The 22,054-nt window shown below is 44.0% G+C and overlaps 1 protein-coding gene across 1 annotated transcript; it reads right to left on the bottom strand.

The window, feature by feature from the left end:
- Positions 1 to 9,144: 9,144 nt before the first annotated feature.
- pex2 (peroxisomal biogenesis factor 2) lies at positions 9,145 to 14,486 on the bottom strand. Its single transcript, XM_027004444.3, has 2 exons — positions 14,236 to 14,486; positions 9,145 to 10,338 (listed from the first exon to the last, which is right to left on the bottom strand). Exons 1-2 carry the CDS (start codon positions 14,237 to 14,239, stop codon positions 9,410 to 9,412), a joined length of 933 nt encoding a protein of 310 aa, XP_026860245.2. The 5' UTR covers positions 14,240 to 14,486; the 3' UTR covers positions 9,145 to 9,409.
- Between the last annotated feature and the right edge of the window lie 7,568 nt (positions 14,487 to 22,054).

Genomic DNA, 22,054 nt, shown 5'->3' with positions numbered 1-22,054 from the left:
AAATACAACAAGTACTACAAGCTGGATTAGTGGCTTCCCACCAGCAGACAAACAATATCATGCAGTTGCAAATCAAAACTAGCTTTTGCTGTGAATCAGTCTAATTCCCTGTACACTCTGATGAACAGGAGAAGCATTCATATGTCCACCTGAGGATCATGAAGGCATGACTTAGTGTACCTAGTGCTTGACCTCTGACCCCAGTCATGTGAGCTCCACACCAGATATTCATTCACACCTTTACTCAAGTCAAGCAACTCCAAATCCTAAATCTCATGTTTTATTTATCAGACGCTCGACAATGCACAGATTTAATTGTTTCTTAGACTGGAAACGAAGCCATGGCAACCGGAGTAAACACGGTGGTTTTATAACTCTGCTTCACATTTGGAGAGCGTTCCAGGTTGGGATTTTTACAAGTGCCTGACTGCTGTGCGATGCGTCAGGAGCGAGTGAGGGAAAGGTGTGCCGGCGCCCAGACCTCATCCTGCTGTCCTTTAAAGCACAAGCCTGAGAGACTGCATGCTGTAGCAGACTCCAGCAGACTGGAGCACAAGCCTGAAATGGGGTGTGCGCGTGTGCGCGTGAAGTTATCTGCTGCTGTTTGATTGTATCTTCGTTCCCTTTTCTGTTTCCCTTCTCTTTTTGTAGCAACACATGGCTTCTTTTTATAAATGTTTCTGTCTTCAGTATTTTTCATTGTATATGGGAATTACAGTGTTAGCACAGCTATTTATTCTTATTAATGAATGTATTTTTTTCTCTTTATTGTATGAGTTTTGAGAGACAAAGTAAAGCCAGCACATCTCCCAACATCCCCAGACGCTGTGCACCAACTCTGTCTCAAGCATATCCCACGTTTGTAATAACTATCAGAGCCTTCCACATATACATGCAGCTTTCTTTGGGGGGGGGGGGGGGTAATGCATTTATTCATTGGAAAAGGTGTAGAACAACCCACTTGTATGCCAGAAAAGCTCAAGGAAGCTTGCTTGCTTTACCTTATCGGGAAGAGCCGAGGCTCTCTATCTTCCCGCCAGTGTTTACAAAGACATGCAAATGGAGCGCACGCCGCATCACAAAAAGCCTTCTGATTTCCAAACACGGGCCTCTGATTACAGCCATTTCCCAGCTCGATGCTGCCTCCCATGCGATTGGGCCCTCTGAGATGTGAGGGACGGTGTGGCTAGAGTATACGGATCAGGTTGGACTCGGTGGCTGAGGCGCAGACAGCACTGTCTATTGTCAAACATAATTTCCCCTGAGTTCTGAGTTAGGCAACGGGATATTTATTTAGCAAGGAACCTTGATATGAAATAAATAAAAGTCTATTGTAATCATTAAATCTGACCAAACTTTAATTGTGGATTCTAGACTACACACCGAGGCTTATGAATTGAGACAATAGCTATATGCACATTAAATGCATATCAGAGTGTAATTTGTATATACTGCTTGAGATGCTGCAATGGGCACTATTACTGCCTCATCATTATGAGTGGGGAAATGGGTGGAGCTCATACCCTTCATAAAGAAAGTTGGCATTACAGCTAGCAGCACCATTAAATAAAACCCAATCATTTCGACATCAAGCCTGCATATTCATAAATAATCCCAGTATACACTGCTCACAGGTCCACTCCACTCTCCAGTTCTTTCTTTTTCCTCTCTCGCTCTCTCTTTCTCTCTGTCTCACGGTGTGTGTGTTCATGTGCCACCCAAATACACACAAGCATGTGACTAAGAAATAAGCGAATGTCGTACCTTGCAGACAAATGCCATTGTTCATTTAATCACATGTTGGGCAGAAGGACAGTGTAATTATGTTGTCATTTCTCTGTGTGAACGTCATTAACATAGTCTGCTAGAGCAGTCTTTGTTCTCTGACAATAGTGCAGTTTGGACTCAGTGGTGGAAAAAATAAAAGGTCCTCCGAAAAATGAAACTGGCCTAAATGCAAACTGCACTTGATTTCTTTTTTTTTTTTTTTTTTAAATATTATAGCTAGAACTCTTTGTGGCCCAATGAATGAAGCACTGGCATGAAATACATACATACATACATACACACATAAATCAAATACTCTATCAGCTCCAGAATGCAAAGCAAACTGTGCTCCACCTCAGTTCTGCTGTACTTCAGCATCTGAAAGGTCAGCATCTGTAGAGGTCAAAAATTCTGAGTGTAAGGAGTAAAAATTGGCGTTCTCTGCATGCCCGATAGATCGCTGTCTGCCTGAGACAGCAGAGGCCTGTTCGTGCCTTTTACAATGCATTTTTATGAGCTGTTTATTGGAAAATACACTTTAAGCTGCTCGAGATGTAATCTAGAGGCCAGCATTTGAGAAGTGAATTATTAGCCCCAGATGACTGTGCCACTCTGTTCTGTGCAATGAAACAGCACCACTAAGACAGGAAGACAAAGGGGAAGACAATAGGAGAGACAATATTAGAGTACAAGGGACACTGGCAAACTGTCTGACACCGTGCCTTTGTCTCAGGAACTTGTCCAGCAAGTCTGAACCAGTCTATTTTAGGCGTTGTAAAATTAAACTGTACTTCTTGGTCTAAAAGGTGCGCTCTGACCTACAAATGCAGATGGTGTCGTCCGGGCGTCATCCGGGTACTGCCATGAAAGCCTCCAGTTCAAGCCACTCCCCTTTATGACCACACTGCTGCTTCACACGCATCTCTCTTCAAAGTCTCTATTTAAAGCCCCGAGATGGCTGCCTACGACATTTAAGGGGCATGTGCCGTCCTCACTTACTTGCCCATAACCCCACGCATCATCCACCAAATGGTCGATTGCCTGCTCCAAACTCCTTGGAGGAGAGGCTGGCTTTCTGCCTGACCTCCCTCCATGCTGCCTCTGACAGATTTAGAGCCCGGGCAAGCTGAACACCTGGCACAATTCCATTGCCCTGCCCTCCTCTCTGTGAGTCTGCGCCTGGTGGCCGTGTGCGCGGTGCTCCGGAAGGAGAGGAAGCCCTGGTGTTATGCGGTGGTACTCTCCAGAGGGCCACTCCCATGGTGAATACCGACACTGTCACCACGGAGGTCCTGGAGAGTTCATTTCCACTGCTGTCCTACAGCGACAGGGGGGTGGACAGCAAGCGAAGAAGCAGCTCCTGTTCCCTACTGGCCGGTTTGCCAATGCTGTTCCTAGACCGTCTCAAACATTACTGCATCAGCTGGTGCTGTTTTGCTTACCGAAAGGTACCGTCTGAATAACAAAATCCTTTGGAAACATTTAGACAATGCAGTTGAGATCTTTAAATAAAACAAGAATTGTTCTTAATGCTGATTTGAGGGTTACCATGTCAATTTAAAAACAATATTTTAAACACCAAAATCACTTTCATAAATGATGCCTTAAAAAAAAGAAGCTTGCATGTCTGGGCAGCCTTTAAAGGTGCGATTAACATCCCCGCAGCAACGCGAGCAGGAAAGAGCAGATTAATTCTGCAGGAGTGAATGAATGAATATTGCTATTAAGGCTCGGCCCGTTTGAAGGACAAAGGGCGGGGCTTTCTCAGGAGAGCACTCTACCCATCATCGCTGCTTAACCGAAACTCCCCTAGTCACAGTCGCATAATGACAAGCGTGGGTCCTCTTCTTCGGTTCAGCCCACTGTCCTATTCAAATATTCATCGGCAGGGCCAGTAGGAGCTGGCGAGGGGAAATCCGGTAATTGCGGCACTTCGTCTCCCCCCGGTCTGGTGGCGGAGAGGCGGGGCCCACTCAGCCGCCATTGCATTCCATCTGAATAGGTGAAAATAACTATTAAAATGCAAAACCGCCAGATACGCGAAGCGTCTTGCGCAGAAGTCGGGGGCCTTCGTTCCCCCCCCACTTTGATGAAGCGCTCGGCTCGCCGAGCTGAACTTCACAAATGGTTCCTGGCTGGAGCGGCGGTGCGACGCGGTAGGCTTGGCCAAGCGGGCGGCTATAAATCACGGGCGGGTAAAGGGTTTTTAATGCAGCACTCTGCGCTCACAGCCTCCATTTTCTGTCATGGCACAGTAAAAGATGAGAGCCCCCGGGGGAATCCCGGCCCCCGAGCCGCCCGGCGCGAAGCTCCGGGTCACGGTGCCCGCGCCTCAATAGATAAATACATAAATACATGCAAGGATACAGCATACAGCTCTCCAAGAATCCTGCACCAATGGCTGTCAATATATTACTAAAAACCACTGTTTCATCAATATCCAACGTATGCACTTTTGAGTAGTACAGTATGTCTTTGGAAGTATGTTGTAATAAGCCAAATATTTTTTATTTTTGTGTATTTTGTAGTGTTTTTAAATGTCCTTTATTAAAATATATTATTACATTAATAAAACAAAATTGTTACACTATGTCCATGAAACGTGTGTGTGTGAATGTATAACATAATTCACGTTATAAATGTAAATATATCAAGTAAAATAAAAATGAAATGTAAATGAAATGCTATTTAACTATTTTGCCTTTCTTTTTTCAGGAAAATAATACTAAATGCACAAAATGTTTATGTATTTTCTTCTTGTCGAAGCACTTGGTTATTGGGCGGTGGGTACAGCTGTGGTGCATCGAAAGCAATCAACCAGAGAATATCAAGGGTGGGCGGCCCTCACACAAGTGCAATGTCACCACTCACTAAAGGACAAGTCTACGCTTGGAAGATTAAAAGATTCTCAGATTTGACTTTCATATAGGTGTATTCATAATGCCTTCCTGATACCATGGGCTTCGGGCTGGGAAGCGTGCAAAAGGTGTTCTTATCTTCTACCTCGTCAAAATGATCACGATGCCTCCCAGAAATGAAAATGGGCACGATTCTTTACTGTCTGATCACACGGGTTCAGCTTTGTTTCAGACAAAACATCATTTTGGCAGGCGAGGCCAATAATTTCAGGGCTCTCTCTTCAGAATTCATGTTCCTTGTCGAATTTCTTGCTGAGTTCAGTCAACAGAAAATGACGATGAAATGCGTGATGTATGAGGCATCAGATGAGCAGGAGAAGGCTGGACAAGTGTCTCTTTTCCACTATAAGAAAATCATCTCCTCCTCACACGATGAAGAAGAGGCATGCGAAAATCAATTTCCCCACATCTCAAAGTGAGCAGGATGTCCATGTTTTCTGGGGTGGGGGTGGGTGGTTGGGGTAAATTTGCAAACAGAACAAATTTGGTTGCTCAGGTTAATCTTCGCAGACACGTGTGGTTCACTGATTTCCAGCAGGAGTTCACAAGCGGGCACCTTCGCAGTATGGTTTCCATGGAAACAGGAAGATGATTTTCTCGGCGAGCTGAAGATCCAGTGCTAAAACATCCAGCGGTGTGCTGTCATTATGTTTCGGGTGAACCGTGGGTTAGGCTTTTTCAGCTAAGACTGAGATGGAAACCCACAAAGCTGTAATATCATCACCTTCTATTGTCTCCACTAATTTGCAGCTCTATGCTGTAGATGCATGGTTTTCACATATGAGCACCATTCATGAATTTTTCACTGTAATCAATCATTAATCTTCCTTGATATAATTTACAAAGGCACAGAAAACAATGCACAAACAAACAAACAAAAAACACGATCACACACATAATTAGAAAAATAATCCCTGTATTAGGCTGCTCTGTTTGTAAAAATGTACAGTTGTGCATAGCTATTTTCTATCACAACAAAAGTAGACCAAATATCATTAGTGTAACTAGTCATTACCTCCCATATTGTGAATTAAATGAACTGATACAGTGCATGGTCTGTACCTAGTGCTGCATTTTGAGGCCACTTGGGCTCCTCTTGAATTTCCCTGAGATGGCGTTACACCAGGGCCTGAGTTAAACATCTCCAGAGCAATGCCCTGTGCGTTCTTCTGCACACACGGTTCCAATCAAATTTGCCAAAGTTATCAAAACTTCCAAAGCACCCAGAGATGTCCTAAGCCTCAGAAAATTCAAAGGGGCCATCTGGAAGGATGGCAGTAGATTATTTGCAATTTTGTGTGCATTAGACCCCAGTAAAAGGGCTGTCCAGGCCCTGGCTGTATACCCACCTCTCCTCGGGCTCATTACTGAGCAGACCAGCCCCAAATCCCCACCCTAACTCCTGACAGTCATCTTCCTGCTCTCTAAGCCACTCGGGCTTCAGCTCAGCCAATAGCGACAGGAGCTTCTGTTCATGCAGGTACTGGCTCCTCCCCACAGAAAAGCAGCTTCTCTTTGTAACAGTCAGCAGAGGCGTGTGTGTCTGTCGCCTGCAGACACCAGCAGATAATGTGCAGGACAGACCCACTCAATTCATATTGACACGGCAAAAGTCAAACTGACATATATTCATGTACTTGTCCAAATAAAAATGTGCAGGTCAGTTGTCTGTGCTTCTTTATATGAGTTTTTTTAAAAGGTTACACAGTGTTGTAATGTTATATGGGCATGTAAAGTGAGTTACTTCGTTGAACTAGAACATAAAATACAAAAATGAAGGTAAAAGCCAGTGTCAGAAAATGGAAAATGTTCCCTGCACTGATTGACCACATACTCTCCTTAGATCTCAAAATCACTTCAAACAGTAATGAAATAGAGATAATTGGCCACTGTTGACAAATATGTCTGGGGGTTGTTAAAAAGTTACTATTAGCTATGAACTTGCCTTTTGAGTCCAAGGAAAATGTCATAAAGAAAAGACTTTCTTTGACTTTTAAACCAGATGAAGCATTTGTATTTTTAATGGATTTTCCCTTCGGCAAACTAGCATGCACACATGCATTCTCAGACAAAACCATACATGAACAAATACACACAGATTTATCTGGCAAAATGTTTTGTTAATCGCTAATTGTGCTATTATCTATCTATTCAAACTATTTATAATAAACAGTAGTAGAATTCTACAAATCGTAAGCTGTGTCCAATTGGTTATATTCAAAATATATTTGGCTACACAATCTGGGGCTAGACTCCTGCAAACTCTCTACACTACAAGTGGGAAAAAAAACACAGTTAATGTGTATTTGTCAAAGCAACATTATGTGTTTAGAGAATGCACTGCAATTGAAATAAATATTTAGTATATTACTTTGAGGTAAATAGATTGTTGTAACTGAAATCTAAAAAAATATTATTTGATTGCTTTCCATATTATTGTATATGCATACCTTGTCTGTTGGTATGTTAATCTGTTGGTGTGTGTTTTTTGTTACTATTGTCCTCTATATGGACTTTGATATACTAATGTTATAAATATATGAAAATATGTTGTGATATACTAACAGTGAAATTCCATCTAAAATTCCAGCAAAGAAAGTGAAAATTCTTCATGATTATATTATATCATGATTATATGATAACCCTAACCCTAACCCTAACCCTAACTTACATTAGTCAATTTATGTAATTCTAAGTAATTAAGGAATTTGGTGTTTAAATGGCATGAAGTTTTGCTAAGAATATATTGTGCTTCAACGGTCCGACTACAAGTAATATACTGCAGGATCCAGGCTGGTCCATATACTGCAGAAAACACTAGGTAACAAGCAAGGCCTTCGGATTTATTTTTCAGCGTATGCAAGAGCACAATTCCATTAAACTATGAATGGTTACACAAGCAAAGTGCCATCATTACTAGGACTAAAAACTCTTTACTTTTACCCTCATTAATAAGAGAAATAAGAGAAACCAGTGACCAACATCAAAAGATCTGGAATGTAGGCAGTAATGAACCGAATCACCCATCAAAGCGGGAATCTGGTCAGGAATGTGTCTACTGTACTACCATTCTTTGTGCACCTGCATGGAGAAAGCACAGGGGCAATTTGCAAAGTAAATGGTGTCACAGTGTACAGTTTTCATAGCCAGCAGGGAGGTGGTACAGTGGAGCAAATGAATGAAATTTATGAGAAGCAAAGTGCAGGAAGGAAAACTTATTCCTAGATAACCTGATCCAGTGAAAAGGCCCCCTGTCTTAGTCACTGTATTTATAGCCTCATCTAGTGTCCACATCAGCCCACGCACATACAGACACACACTCACACACACACACACACGCACACAAACACATACAGAAACGCATACACATAAAATATCAGTCATTGTGTAATCAGGCATCAAAAGTTAACTGGCATGTGTACATCCACTGCTCAAAAGAAAATGAAATGTCAAAGACATTTGCGATTCATCTTATGAGGGCTGAATCACAGTAATCCTTTCATGTTGCAGTCAAATAAATGCACGTTAGCGTAATGTGCGCAGCTTCAAGTGCACATCTCCATAATCTCTGTGTGTATTAAAGATGCGTCCTGAAGGCAAGGCTCATTACTATGGTAAACCACCTATAAGAAGAGCTATTGAAACATACTGTGCTGCATGCCTCACATGTAAATATGACTAAGAGGCGATACTCAGACTAGTTGCAATGTGACTAAAGACCAGTGGTGCAAGACAACCCAAGGCTTGTGTTCTGCATTTGAGTTATTGCCACCTGAAAACACGCACACAAACAAACAAACAACGGACGCTACTGCCAGAGCTGTGGGTTAAGCTGTTGTCCGTGCAAACACACCCAGGCAAACACTGGCTACACTGCCGGGTTTCCTCGACCGTCTGGGCCAAGCGTCCGGCAAAACCAGCTGCAAATTCTCACTGACAAAGAAAAACGTCAGCGGAGTGATTTTAGAGATGCAGGAAAACAAACAAACAAACAAACCACAGGGGCCCATCACGCCCAGAGCCATGATTGATTGCCTCCAAATCCAGCAATTAAGGTCATGCAATCAAAAAAGGCGGGACTTTCCAGCAGACACAAGCCTGCTCGCGTGGACCTCGCCTGAGGCGTGGCTCTTCAGACATGGTTAGCGCACAAGAAAATCACTATTGCTGTGGCTATTATTAGGATTAGCGCATAATATGCCTCAAACTTGCACAGACCTACCAGGGTTTGTTACAGTTTACTACAGACTTAAGAAGGGCCAAGGAGATTATGATGGGATGTCTGTCAATCTGAACACCCCCTCCCCACCCCCGGTTTCTCCTTGATCTTGTGCAAATTTTGCATTTCTTAGGGGGCGGGGGAATTGGAACGTGCCAGCCGTTGAGAAGTGGGTTGTTTTGATGTTTATTCATTCACTCACTGCTCTACCCACCAATGCAGAAAAGTGGACCTCTGATACTCTGTCTCCATCAAACTTTAATGAGGGGGAATAAAATTAGAGGCATGAACAATGTTGATTCAAAAATTACACATAATTAAGTTTGTCTCTAGTCAGTCTTTGTACAAAATCTTGCATATTTCATAGCAACAAATGCTCTCACTTCAGCCGAGCCACTAGCTACAATCTTTCATCAGCCAATCTGTATAAAGAGAAAACAGAAACAAAAATTCACATTTGTACTACTGATGAGCTCCAAAAAAGCTCTGCGACTCAACCAGGAGCTTATTCGTAGTTTGGATGCATTTCGGTGAGTTCTATCTGGAGCTTGACCGGCTCCAGAGTCGCCACCTCCGCGCCGCACTTGGGGCAGGTGAAGAACACGTCTCTGATGGTGTGGCTCTTCACGCAGTAATAGCAGAACACGTGTCCACAACCAATAGAATGGGGCATAGTGGGCCACTCCCTGCACACTGCGCACTCTGTGGCACCGCCCACGTCTCTGCCCCTGCCCGCCGCGGCCGGAATGGCGAAGAGCGTCGCTGCTGCTGCTCTCAGCCTGCTGGCGCTCACCAGCGGCAGCAGGAAGATGAGAAACTCTGCGAAGCCATGCCAGAGCAGCTCACGGTTCATGTAGCTGAAATTGAGGTGGCGTGGGCCTTGCGGCTGGCTATGCACAGGCTCCACTCCCAGCAGCCTCTCCGTCAGTGTGGGGAAGGTGCCACTGCGCAGGAACAGCAGGAAGTTGAGCAGGCCGGACGCCTTTGTCATGCCGCCCACGATGGCGAGGGCGCCGCGAGCCCGCTGCATGCCCAGGTCGGGGGCATGGCCCAGAAGGAGGGTGGGCAGGCGCTCTCTCACCCACCTACCACCCACGGTCAGGAGTGCATACCACAGCTTCTGCTGCCGGCTCATGGGCCCGGGGTGGGGGCCCGGGACGAGAGTACTGCGGTAGCGGATGTGGAGCAGGGTCTGGCCCACAGTGGCACTGTTGGAGTAGACAGTGAAGCTCCAGATGAGCAGCTGCAGCAGGGCCCTCAGCTCCGGCTCGCCGGGGGTCAGCAAACCCGGCCGCAGGTGCTGGAAGCAGCGGGAGAACTGTGCCCAGACAAGTTGCTCCAGGGCGGCGTCCAGTTCAAAAGCGTCCAGCTGACTGATCCTCAGGACAGGAGATAAAGGGCCTTGGCTGGCCTCGGCCTCACCGCTGGCGCCGGCTGGAAGCACAAGAAGCAAACGGTTATGCATTTTTGCATTTCACTTGAAATCACTTTTCACATGTAAAACCCATCCTAAATTCCCTTTAAGCAGCGCAGGGCAGAGGCACAGGAGGTCTTATACTGTCCCCTCTGGAGATTCGGTCTGTGGACAAATCACATCAGAGGAGATTATTCCAACAGCACAGGCTTGGCAAGGCAGTAAACATCCACCATGTGGAACTACTTTACTTTGATGGCTTTTATATGGGATCTAAGAACTGTGATGTTTGGCAATTTTTCACGGAATACGTTTGTATTGGGCGCAGCTTATCTCCTTAAATGCACTGGTTAAAAAATGAGGGCCAGTGCCAATGGTGGCCACCTCTTAGCCTTTCTGTGCATTAGCGGGCCGGATTTGGACAATCTCAGAAATAAACTGGCTTATAAAAAATCTTAGACGCGTCTTCAATTTTCCCCCCCCCAAAAAAAAAGTGAATCATTTAGGTTCATTTGGTGCTAATACATTCGTGCGTCCGTGATGTGTTCATGACAGCTGGGTGGAAAGGATGATGGCCTGTATGAAAGTGAAATGGGGAAAGGAAGAAAAAAAAAAGTGGAGCATATCAGTGAGGCAGGTGAATAAAGTGAGAGGAAGCTCGGGCTCAAGCACGGCGCAGCCTTGTATTTTCTTAAGATGGCCTGCACTCAACCTTAACATACAGTATAAGCAGCTGCCATGTTTTATACATGCGCTGGTTTACTGCGCTCTTCAGGAGCCGGCTGGCTCTGCCTACTGTGCGCTGCACCGCTCGGGCGCGTGGGGTAAGGAGGAGCGGCAGGGCACTCAGGGGAGCTCCCAGAGTCTCCATATTCTTTTCAAAGGCTTTTATCGAGCAGTTTACAAGTTATGAATGAATATGTTATATTTGAGAACATACTATTGACAGCAACCTATCAATAGTAATGTGACTATTGTCAAGAGCCTGTCAATATTAATGTAATTATGATTTAGAAGATCACATGGATGTTAGCTGAGGTGAGTAACATCTCCTACAGGCTTGCTATCAATACCAGGATTACTATTGACATGTTCCCTCAGACTCAAAGCAGTTGCCAAATATATAACAACTAGACACTTTTGTCAATGTGTGCTGCCTATAAAAATTAAGCGTTTGAATTTACTGGACTGCAGCCAGAGAGCGGGAAATCTATGTGTTCTTATCTAATCGTCAAAATTTGTAAATCAATAGATGTGTTTACCTCTATTGTAATCAGAGGAGCTGTCCTACATGCAGGAAGCCATGATACATATGGCCACTGACCATGCAACTCTGTCGCGCTCCCACGGATTAGCACTGAAGAAAATGGGCCCAGTGAAGCTGGGCATGACATCTTATATACAGCTGGAGAAGATATAAGCTAGTTTGGAAGAACCCCCCCCAATCCACAATCAGCCTTATTTTTAGATACGTTTGCAAAGTCTGCAGTCTGCTTTCCTTTACGGACAGACCAGATGAAATGCTATTCATAAGCTATTTTTTCATACAGCAGATTTATCAATTGTATGTTTGAGTGCAGGAAGTACACTAGCATTTGTGATGCAGAATCAACTCCGCTCTGACAGACAAATTGCCCCCAAAAAAACGCTGAATTTGGAGCAAATGGATCCCATTACCAGGCAACAAAATGGATGAGGAACACATATATTAGGTTCTACTAGTCACGTTGGGGCCCTGACAACTGGCATTACATGACAAATGACTGGCACCAGCGCAGGTCATAAAGCATTCCTCCCCCAGGCAGCCGACACTGGGCTGGAGCCCGCGGTTCTGCACCCGATAAGGCCACTAACAGTGTGACCTTGAGTCTCGGCATCACAGCGGAGCCACCGCACTCCTACAGCTAAAGGCCTCTTAGGAATCTGCGGGGGGGGGGGGTTCGCCCACATTTCCTTGATCGTGGCTTCAGTTGCACCTTAAGGCCTTTGTGACCTTTGGTGTAAGTGAGGGCATCTCAGCTGAATACACAACCCGTTTCTCTGAAGAAGCCATATATGCGAGATTGAGTGTGAGAAGAAAATGTATTCGAAGACCTTCGCAAAATTAAGAGCAGATACTGTCAGCTGGGCTGATGTTACCGCAATTTGCATATGTCATGAAATGCTGGTGGTTGCATCACACTTTATTTCTTTGCATTTGACCTGTAGATTCTGCCAATTAGTAATATTATGACTTTCAATCTGCAACAAACAGATTTACCTCAATGCTAGAGATGTGGATTCATGACTACTTCAGCTGAAGCACTTTTCTTTTTTATGCACGAAACATTTAATCCACCCCAGAGCCAAGAAGCATATCAATTTCATAATGAACTGATCAAGCAGTCAGTTCAAAACTTCTTAGGTGACATCATCCTGAAATGGAATTAAAAGGTTGGTAAAATTACTCACCATGTGACTACACTAATTGTGGCAAGGCTGCATCATAAAATATGAATGTCTGTAAATGTACTGGAGGTCCGAGCCATTCCCTGTGCTGTCACGCTTTAACCTAATGCTTTACCAAGGCAGTCCTATTTCCCTAATCACCGAAGAATTGTAAGAGCTCGCGCTTAGGCAAAGTTAATGTCTGAGCAGCAGCCTTTAAAGTCAGTCTGACACAAAGATATGGGCTTTTCCTTAATGTAGTTTGCACAGAACATAAATTATTTAAGAGAATTAATTGATTTTGCGAGTATGAAGGTGAAAGATGCAAAGTCTGTATAAGTAATCAGTACAGAAGTTTGCAGGAAAACAACTTAAAAACTCATAAAACATTTAAAGGCTGAGGCAGCAAGAATGACTGGAAAGAACAGTTAATAAATGACAAAACTGTGAGGTCACATTTGTTGACATTACAGCATTTTAAGGTGTTCACGTTACCTGAACAAAAACGCGTTTTAAAAGGACGTGTAAGTCTAATTCACCTCGACTGACATCACAACACTTTACTGTTGTAAAGTGCTTCCTTTAAGTGTTACGCCCTTTTTTAATATATATATATCAGCAACACATTCAAAATTTGAAGCACAGACATTTGAAACAATTGAAAAAGTTGCAAGAGGTTATTTCCTAAACACTGGCTAAGCAAATAAACACATCCATATGCAAATTAACTTTCAAATACGTATTCTTCGAAGCGCTACATTAAAGAAAAACCCGACCATTGGCCCGGACATCATACTCCACTTTGACTTCGCGTATTATTTTAAATGCGCACGCACTGTGGCCCACTTACAGGCCACTTACACCCCAATCAAATGCAAAGCAATCAGCTGCTCCGATTTCATCCGATAACATTTTGCAACCTTAATTTTAAAAATCCATACATCGACCTCCATAATGAAGCGCATGGATCTCCATTTTACATACAGGTCACTGCGAGATTTGCAGAGTTGTGATAAAGCATGAACGAAACAAGCTGTTTCCAGGATGAACCCAGAAAAGGACAGATGGAAAAAAAAGCAGAGAACGTGTCTGCGACAGCAGAGGATACTCCACAAAATCAATCACATCGACCAGACAACAAGTCTTTAAACCGGGTTAAGGACCTATTTTAGCACAAACTACACGCGATGTTTGCCCCCGGCAAATAGCGTTATGACAGTTGTATAACGACGTTGTTCATTTATATCGCTGTAGCTGAGACAACATCCATACAGCTTGTATGTTTTAACACTGCAGAAACGATTACAAATTAAGATATGAGATAATTCACACGTTGTCTTTTGAGACAAATAAACAACTACGCCGCGATAGAAAGAGACGATTCTTGCTTTTTTTGCACGGAATTGAGCATGAACACATTTTAGAGGAAAGGGCACTGAATCTGAGTTCTCGCTGCATCATAACGAGTAAGTTAATTCAGACATATTTACCCATCCTACGCCTGATCCCAGCCTAAAGTCGAACCCGCTACAAACGTTTCCCCTCATTTCCGGGTCGCGTTGCCAGAAGCCACGCCTTTAAGCCAACGCACCAATCGTAAATTGTTCTTTGTTTACGCGATTGATCGCATTCATCCAATCGCATTTTTAGAGGTACTCATCTGACTCAGCGAGGCAAACACAGTCTCCACGTTACAGGGCCGCTGTGCCGCGGGAGGAGGAGCAGGGACTTTAGCACATGCTAAGGCTCAAACCCAACCTGGGTACGTTACTACAAGCCACCCAATAAATACCAGCGGTTTTTAGTAAAACGAATCGTCAGCCAATAGTCTTGAAATAGGGGTGGGCTTTAACAGGCAGCATGTGTTAAACGCAGCAATGAGAGGCGGTTATAAAGTAACGTCTACAATGACACGCAGGAACAGTAGAAGAGAAAAAAGAAACCACAGCACTCAGTAAGATGCAGGACTGCAGATTGACTTGAAATCAGACTTTTCCGGTTTTTTGAGCGAATATGCACACTTAGCAACAGATGCATGTTAGTAACAGACGTGTTAGCTAGCTGGGTAATTATGTTTAGGCACAAAGCGCTTTGTGTTGCCTCAAGTGTTGCACAATGAAGAATCATGTCGATGGTCATGTTTAGACTTTTTTGAACAGATAAATTAATCAGATTTGAAATTGCAGTAAGTAAAAAGACTCCTCTGTTTTGGGATCCAAAACGATCCACACTGTTATTAATTAAACATTTGCTGAATTCAGATCTAGAATTGCAAAATCACAAGTGGCTTACAAAGAGATTCAATGGGTAGGTGACTCAAATCAAACAGCATTTTTCATTGATTCTCATACACCCTTTGAGTGAAAGCAGAGAAATAAAGCCTCATAAAAGTAAACAAGGCAGTCTGAACGGAAATAACTGGTGTTCTTTTGAGCTAACTTGAAATTAATATTTCTCTATCCTAGTAATCTCAACAACAGTTAACTACATTGAAATTTAACCCATATCATTAAACCCAAATTGTTTCCAAAATGTTTTGGAAAATTAATGTAAAATTATTTAGCACCTGTATATTTTGTTGTGCAAGTGCATCGGGTGAGTTTGAGTTTTTAACATAAACCTGCTCTTAATGACACCAATGATTTGAAAAAGACAACTGAAAGAGCTCATATGTCACTGTCACTGTTTCTTTCCTTATAGACAACAATTTGGATTCGGTGTGAACAACCTTTGTGATCAGAAACAAATCCCAATCTAAACAGGAAGATCTCGAGAAGCACAAAAGATTTCTGTCTTAAAAGTGTAATTACAGTTTTCAGATGAAACCATTAACATGAGAATTTGTGCGTTTGGAACGTGCCGGAGTGTATGCATGTTTTTGTATGACTCTGACACACAAAGGCTTAGAGAGTGGAAGGCCATGTGTGTTGTGCTAAAAGATTACATCCCTTTAAGTGACAGTCTATTCATGCTAGTGTCTGGGAGGGATAAAGGAACTTATGGGAATGGCCTTTCAGTTACACATCATATGAAGTGCATGGAGTATGTTAATGATTTTCAGTAGAACATTGTTAAAGATGTTTATCAGTTTCTACACAATACTTGTGAGTCTATGTCAATATATGCCTTCTTCCATGACCTTTTCTGTATGGTTTATATGGATAATGGTTAAAAAACAGGTTAACATTCTATGTTTTTTCTCTAAATTAATCCTCACACTCTTTTTGCCTCATGTATAGCAGTAGCTGCAGACTTTAGCTGAAGGTAACCCAGCAGCTCAACATGAAGGAAATCACCATGTGAATAGGACATTAGTTTATTTTTACTTCCCCCTCCCCCTTTTCTGAGATTATTGTTTGATTTAGTGGTTGTTCACTGGCTAGGCTTGTGGACCAGTAGTTGGAGACTTGTTGGAGGTTTGATCCCAGGTGGGTTTGGTCTCTGGCCTCTGAGCGCTCTTTTGTTTGAGCAAAGCACTTATCCCAGAGGCACTCCAGTCTCCTGCCCCCTTCCCCTGTCCAGGGCTTAAATATAAAAAGCATGTGCGCAGGTGAACTGGAGGCTCCCCCTTCTCATCCAAGAGGAGTAGATTTGGACCACTGTGACGCATTTTTGTGTTCGACAGATCCCCTCTCACATGTCTTTAAAATGGATGGTTGAGAATGTAATCATGTTCTGGAAATTTTTTGGAACGTTCTCTTGCTTGACATGTAGTATACGTGCTTCTTAACATGTACTTTGCTGATAGATATTTGAATAATTTATTAGCGTATTTCGTAAATTATTCATCTACGTGATTGATGCTGTTGTACTTAACCTAGTTCAAAGTCATTCTGTGTCCTGATGGGGATTGGGCTTGCAATTGGTGGTTTTACTGTACTTAAGCAATAAGTACCGAATTCGATGTATTGCACAGTGTTCTATCTGTTAGTCTGTATTTAGGGCAATGTCAATATTTGCAGACAACTTCTCAGGAAGAAATCCAACATGCAAGATATTGAAAGTAAAAAAAGACATTATTCTGTTTACATGGGAGTTCATTAACTGGATCACTCAGTGCATGCGTTGTGGATGATTTCTGTCCGTTTTCTTCCATTCCATTTATGCTTTTTTCTCCCCACATTCCTTAATCACCAGAATTAGATTGAAGTAAGGACGTCTTTAGTGTCCCTGAAGCATATTATGCTGCTGTCCCTTGACTGCAGTCAGTATGGTTGTAATGTACATAATTGGAAATTGAATAGATTCATAGTATTAAATGATACTTATATGCCTCTCTGAATGTAAAGAATGCATTGCTGTTGGTAACATGAGGAGCAGAATGCAGTGATTGAATTGCTGCAATGCATCTCAGATTTATTAACTCACTTTGTGATTTTATAATTGTTTTTTAAAGCAGTGGGCTTTTCAGTAATATAGCAGTTATTGCCATCGTTTTACACTTAAAAGGTACTAAAGGGAATTATTTAAAGTGGTAGTAATTTAAAACACCAGTGATTGGGTTTAGATTCGCCATTTAATCTGATGAATTTGAAATTTGCAAATAAAGATAGACATAATTTTTTGATGTAATCATCCACAGCAGCTATAAAGGCTAGCTTTAGACTGCAGAGCTCTCCTGGATTCACCTTGGACCTAGTGGAAACCAGCGTGTCTGTGTGTGTACGCACACACACACACATGCATGCACATATAAATACATATATATATATATATAGAGAGAGAGAGAGAGAGAGAGAGAGTGAGAGAGACAAAGAATATCTCTATATCTCTTACTAAAGTCCACTGCGCGTATATATACACATACAAACAACATATGATGACATGTTTTTCTTTGGGAGGTGGGTGGAGCAGGATTAGAGGAGGGGTGTAGAGGAGGACAGCAGTCATCTGTGAGCTGAGATGCACAAGCTGAAGGCTGACATTAGCACCCTTGCACAGGTGATCAAATGGGCTCAGCACATATGGCCTGGATGTGAGCCATATGTTTGTGTCCCCTACCTCCCTAAAAGTTACAGGACCATTCCTCATTCATTTTTCAAAACTCATTTTCCGCCCTTGAGCTCAGGATTTTTAATTCCAGCTTCACCTTGACTGGTGGCCTTTGGGCATGGGGGATCAGCCACGGCAGGCTTTGATCCAGTGAGTCAGCGTGGGGCTCATTTTCAGCCCTGCTGCACCGATGCGACTCGCTGGGCTCCACTTGACCTCCCTGCTCCAGTGGGGCCCTCCAACCCCAGCTGACGAGACATCCCCCTCTCATCCTCCTGCTCCCTCCACCACATCGCTGAACACTTTCCCAACTTCCTCCCAATCAGGGCTCACCCTGTCCTTTGCCTTGACTTTGATCTCCATACCACTGCTCCTCCCCCCTGCAATCAATGTAGGACATAGGCGGAGCATGCTAGCATGTTAGCATAAGCTCTCGTGGGAGCAAGCAGTCGGGTGCCATGCTCTGGGCTGCCCTGATAAGCAGCTGCATCTGGGTAATTCTCGGCTGGTTCAGCTGCTCCACGTCAGGCCGCACCCTGTGCCAGCCGTGGCTTCACTGCCAGGGACTCTGTGGGATGTCCTTGCTTGTAATAAGTGCCTGAGCCCACACCCCAACAGGCCCATCCAACCCCTCCCCTGAAACCAGGCCCTGTGTCGTCAACAGCGGATTTCCTTTGTCAATCCACTTGGCTTGACAGTAATAGGCGGTGAAATCCAGGTGGAGCACAGAGGCAGCGCAGCCTGGTGCTTGGCCTAGGAGAAGCTGTGCTGACAGCGCCTCCCAGAGCTCCGGGACGCAGGCTACTTGCAGGACTGATGAGGAGGGGTGCAGGAGAGGTTGCACGGGGTCACTGGCAGACACCATGGTAGTACTGATGTTAATGACTTCCCTTTGAGTGATAATTGATCAGCTTCATTACCATATTAAGTCTGTAATCCAATGTCACTAGGGCAGAGCCCTCTGTAATTAATGCCTGGTTTGATTTCTGAAATAATGAACTAATTAGACTAATTAAAATCAATAGAGGTGCCAATACGAGGTTAGTCATCAGCCTGCCGTCTCTATCTTACTCGGCGAGAATCCCTAGCTCAGTGGTAAAGGAACCTAATACTGATTTATAGCCGCTTGAAGGTCGTTAGTTGGAATAAATTGCTCGTAGGAGCCAAGACAGCATTATTCAAGTGCAAGATACTAAGTGCATGGTAAGGTCAGCAATAAGGGCAAACTTACATATGTAGTTGAATGCCCTTGTAAACCCCAGCTAATATATCAGGCCAGAATCATGGGAGATGTTGTACAGTATCTTTGAATGCACACTTATGGTGGTGGGGCCCACGCTTCTTAAGAAAGCAGCTGCCCTGCGTAAAGTAATATAATAAGAGCAGATTAACTGCACTGGAAACCCATTTGGTGCTCCACAGCCTACATTTTCAGGTGCCTCAAACAACAGCAAATTGCACAGATCCTTTGACATTATTGAGGAAAGAATGTTGCTGATTTTAAGGGCTTCGATGAAACAAGGTCAAAACCAGCATGTTTAGAGCAGCACAGATAGAGCGATGAATTATTGCTCTGTCGTGACATTTTTTACCTCCTCAATTGTCATGGGATCTTCATTATACTGGGTACTGTTTTTAGGACAGCATTCCGCCTGTCCTCCTTTTGTGATTAGGAGCGCTTCAGGTTACAGGAAGCATGTGGAGTATATACTGAGTAAAAATCACAAGTATGGTTTGTTTAGCAAAGCATTGTAAGAGGGCCGCCCCTGGGCCCACTTCTTGGAGTGACCTGAGGTGTCACTCACGCTTGACGGGCCGTTTTAGGCCAGACGGCCCAGGCGTTCCTCTGTCGGCTGCCACTGTGGGGCCGTGCACAGAGCCTTTTCCCGACCCTCCTTATGCTTCTCTGCCATTCCAGCCGTATTAATGCCCAAAATGGTCCCCAAAAATCATTTGTGCATTGTGAAATCTGTGTTCAGCCCCGTTATATTTCACAACAACCTTATCAGGCTGTGTTGGGACTTTTATCCTGCTCTCTGTAGGGGAAATTGACCATCACTTTAACAATATTTTTTTCTCTAATGATGGAGTACTGTTTGTGGCAGCTTTTTCCATTCCTCTGACAAATTAGTTTTCTGTGGTCATAACCTTCACAAAGCTCATTACCATAAATTGCATGGCTTTTCATAAAGGCGGAGCACAGCACTGACGAATCACGAGTGGGACCTTACTTCGGACACTCAGACCCACTAGTAAATTAGAGGCTCCATTTCCTATGCATTTCTTAATCAGCTAATGTTTCTCGTGCACATTATTAATTCCTCTCCCATTCTCTGATTTATCGAAATGGCTAAAGTCATGCACAAATTTGTATGGGGTATTATAGGCCTGGGGGTTGTCATACCCTTAAAAGTAACAGGAATGTGTGCTTATGAAATTGCCTCTGCAGTTTCTTCCTCTGTGGACAATGCATGAGAACCCTCCCGTTCCTCCCCCTTCTGTTTGAGTCAGGCCGGGGGTGTTTGGGGGAATGTCCCCCTAGAGTTGGCAAGTGAAAGCCTTAGTGTCCTGGCTACCATGCAACAACGATCGGTTTAGTTGGTATTTTCTTATATTAATCACAGATTGAAAAAGCAGGGAAGCTTTAGGTCGGACTCGCTGACGCTTAGACACCTATAGGCAATTCGATTTTTTTTTTTCCTGAGAGTTGCGAAATTGCGACAATAAAACGTATCTTTTCTGTTTAAGGTATATAATAGTTCAGTTGCATTGTTCCCTGTGTTGTTGCTATAGTGCTAGTTACTGTGGAACTATTAGCAGTAGGTTAAAGATGACTTGAGCTTGGTTCAGTCAAATACTGCCAAACGGTAGCCTTCTGGAAGTGTGTTTTGAAATTATGTTAAACGTAATTCAGGGGAAAAACAGAAAGGAAAAAAAGACCAATATTGGAGAGAACGTATTTGTTTTGCAGAGGCACTGGGTTCTCTTGGTTGTCTTTGCAGGTTGAGTGGCTGAGGTTGTACGGAATTTAATTTCAGTTATTGCCTCGGCACGGCGGCCAGCTAGATTTTCTGTATGAGTCGGAGCACATAATGGGCGGCTCACGAGCCCGCTGATCACCCTTCCGTTTAGTCTTTTAAGCGAATGTTTCACGGCTCCGGCGCCAGTCTGCTTTTATTGTTTGTCTCTCGGAGCTGGAGTCCCCTCGGTGCATGCTGCAGCGGCTGTGCTTGGCCCACGCCTCTCAGCGCTAATATCAATTGTGCGCCTTCAGTGAGCAAGGCGAGCTCTCCTGCAGCTTATACGGTTTGCTTAATTAGTCTCTCTCTCTCTCTCTCTCTCTCTCTCTCTCTCTCTCTCTCTCTCTCTCTCTCTCTCTCTCTCTCTCTCACACACACACACACACACACGATTTCAGAAATATGCACACACAAACCCAGCGCACTACCTACAGCCACTGCAGCCATAGTTGCTATCGATCCACCTGTATGAAATTGCGATAAGTGTTCGCTTTTGTCTTTCCCTGTTCTGTTCATGAAACGTGAAAGCCGTACGATCAGAGCCGGGAGATGTTCCAACACTCCAAGCCTGAATGGTCTAAATGGTGAATGCGCTTGAATGGCGTCTCCCTCGGAGCTATTCAAGGGTTGGGGTCCGCCGCTATTTTCCCTTCCGTTCTGACTTGTGTTTGTTGACCTAGAAACCATTCAAGCATTAGAGCGAAATAATAGCGAAGAGACCCCTTATCTCTGGATCATGCATGAAATATTGCACTGGTTTTAATGGCCGCGCCCTGGTCCATGCCATATTTGCTGCGTAATTCACGTGAGCTACCGAGCCCCGTTTACGGATCAGGCGGCCGTTAAAAGGACCCCGCTCTCGCGGAGCTGGTAAGAGCCAGCTCGGTGGTGAGCGCTCTGCTGAAACAGGGATAAAAACGGACCTGATGGGACGGGGACTTGACCTGCGAGTAATTAACATCCACATCGATTTCCCCCCCACCCACCCAGTGACCCCTGTCACCGCGCCCTCCAAACACACGCGCGGCCCCGTATTTCACTCCAGCACGCGCTCGCTCATATTTCACCGCTGCGGCCTCAAATTCCCAAAGACAACACGAGACCAGACGCGAGGAGACTAATTAGATGTACCGTGACCTGCCCATGTTAGCCGGACGTGCGCTTTATACCGTGAATTTATTTATACTGCGACGTCCTGTATTTGATTTTCTATTCTCCGGAACCTTCTGTGTGTTTGTTCAGTGACTTTATTATAACTACAAATCATTATCTTCACTGTTATCATGTCTTGGTCATA

This window comes from Electrophorus electricus, chromosome 1 (genome assembly GCF_041902795.1).
Source record: "Electrophorus electricus isolate QZ-2024a chromosome 1, ASM4190279v1, whole genome shotgun sequence".
NCBI lineage: Eukaryota > Metazoa > Chordata > Actinopteri > Gymnotiformes > Gymnotidae > Electrophorus > Electrophorus electricus.
This window is presented reverse-complemented; position numbering and strand designations above follow the sequence as displayed.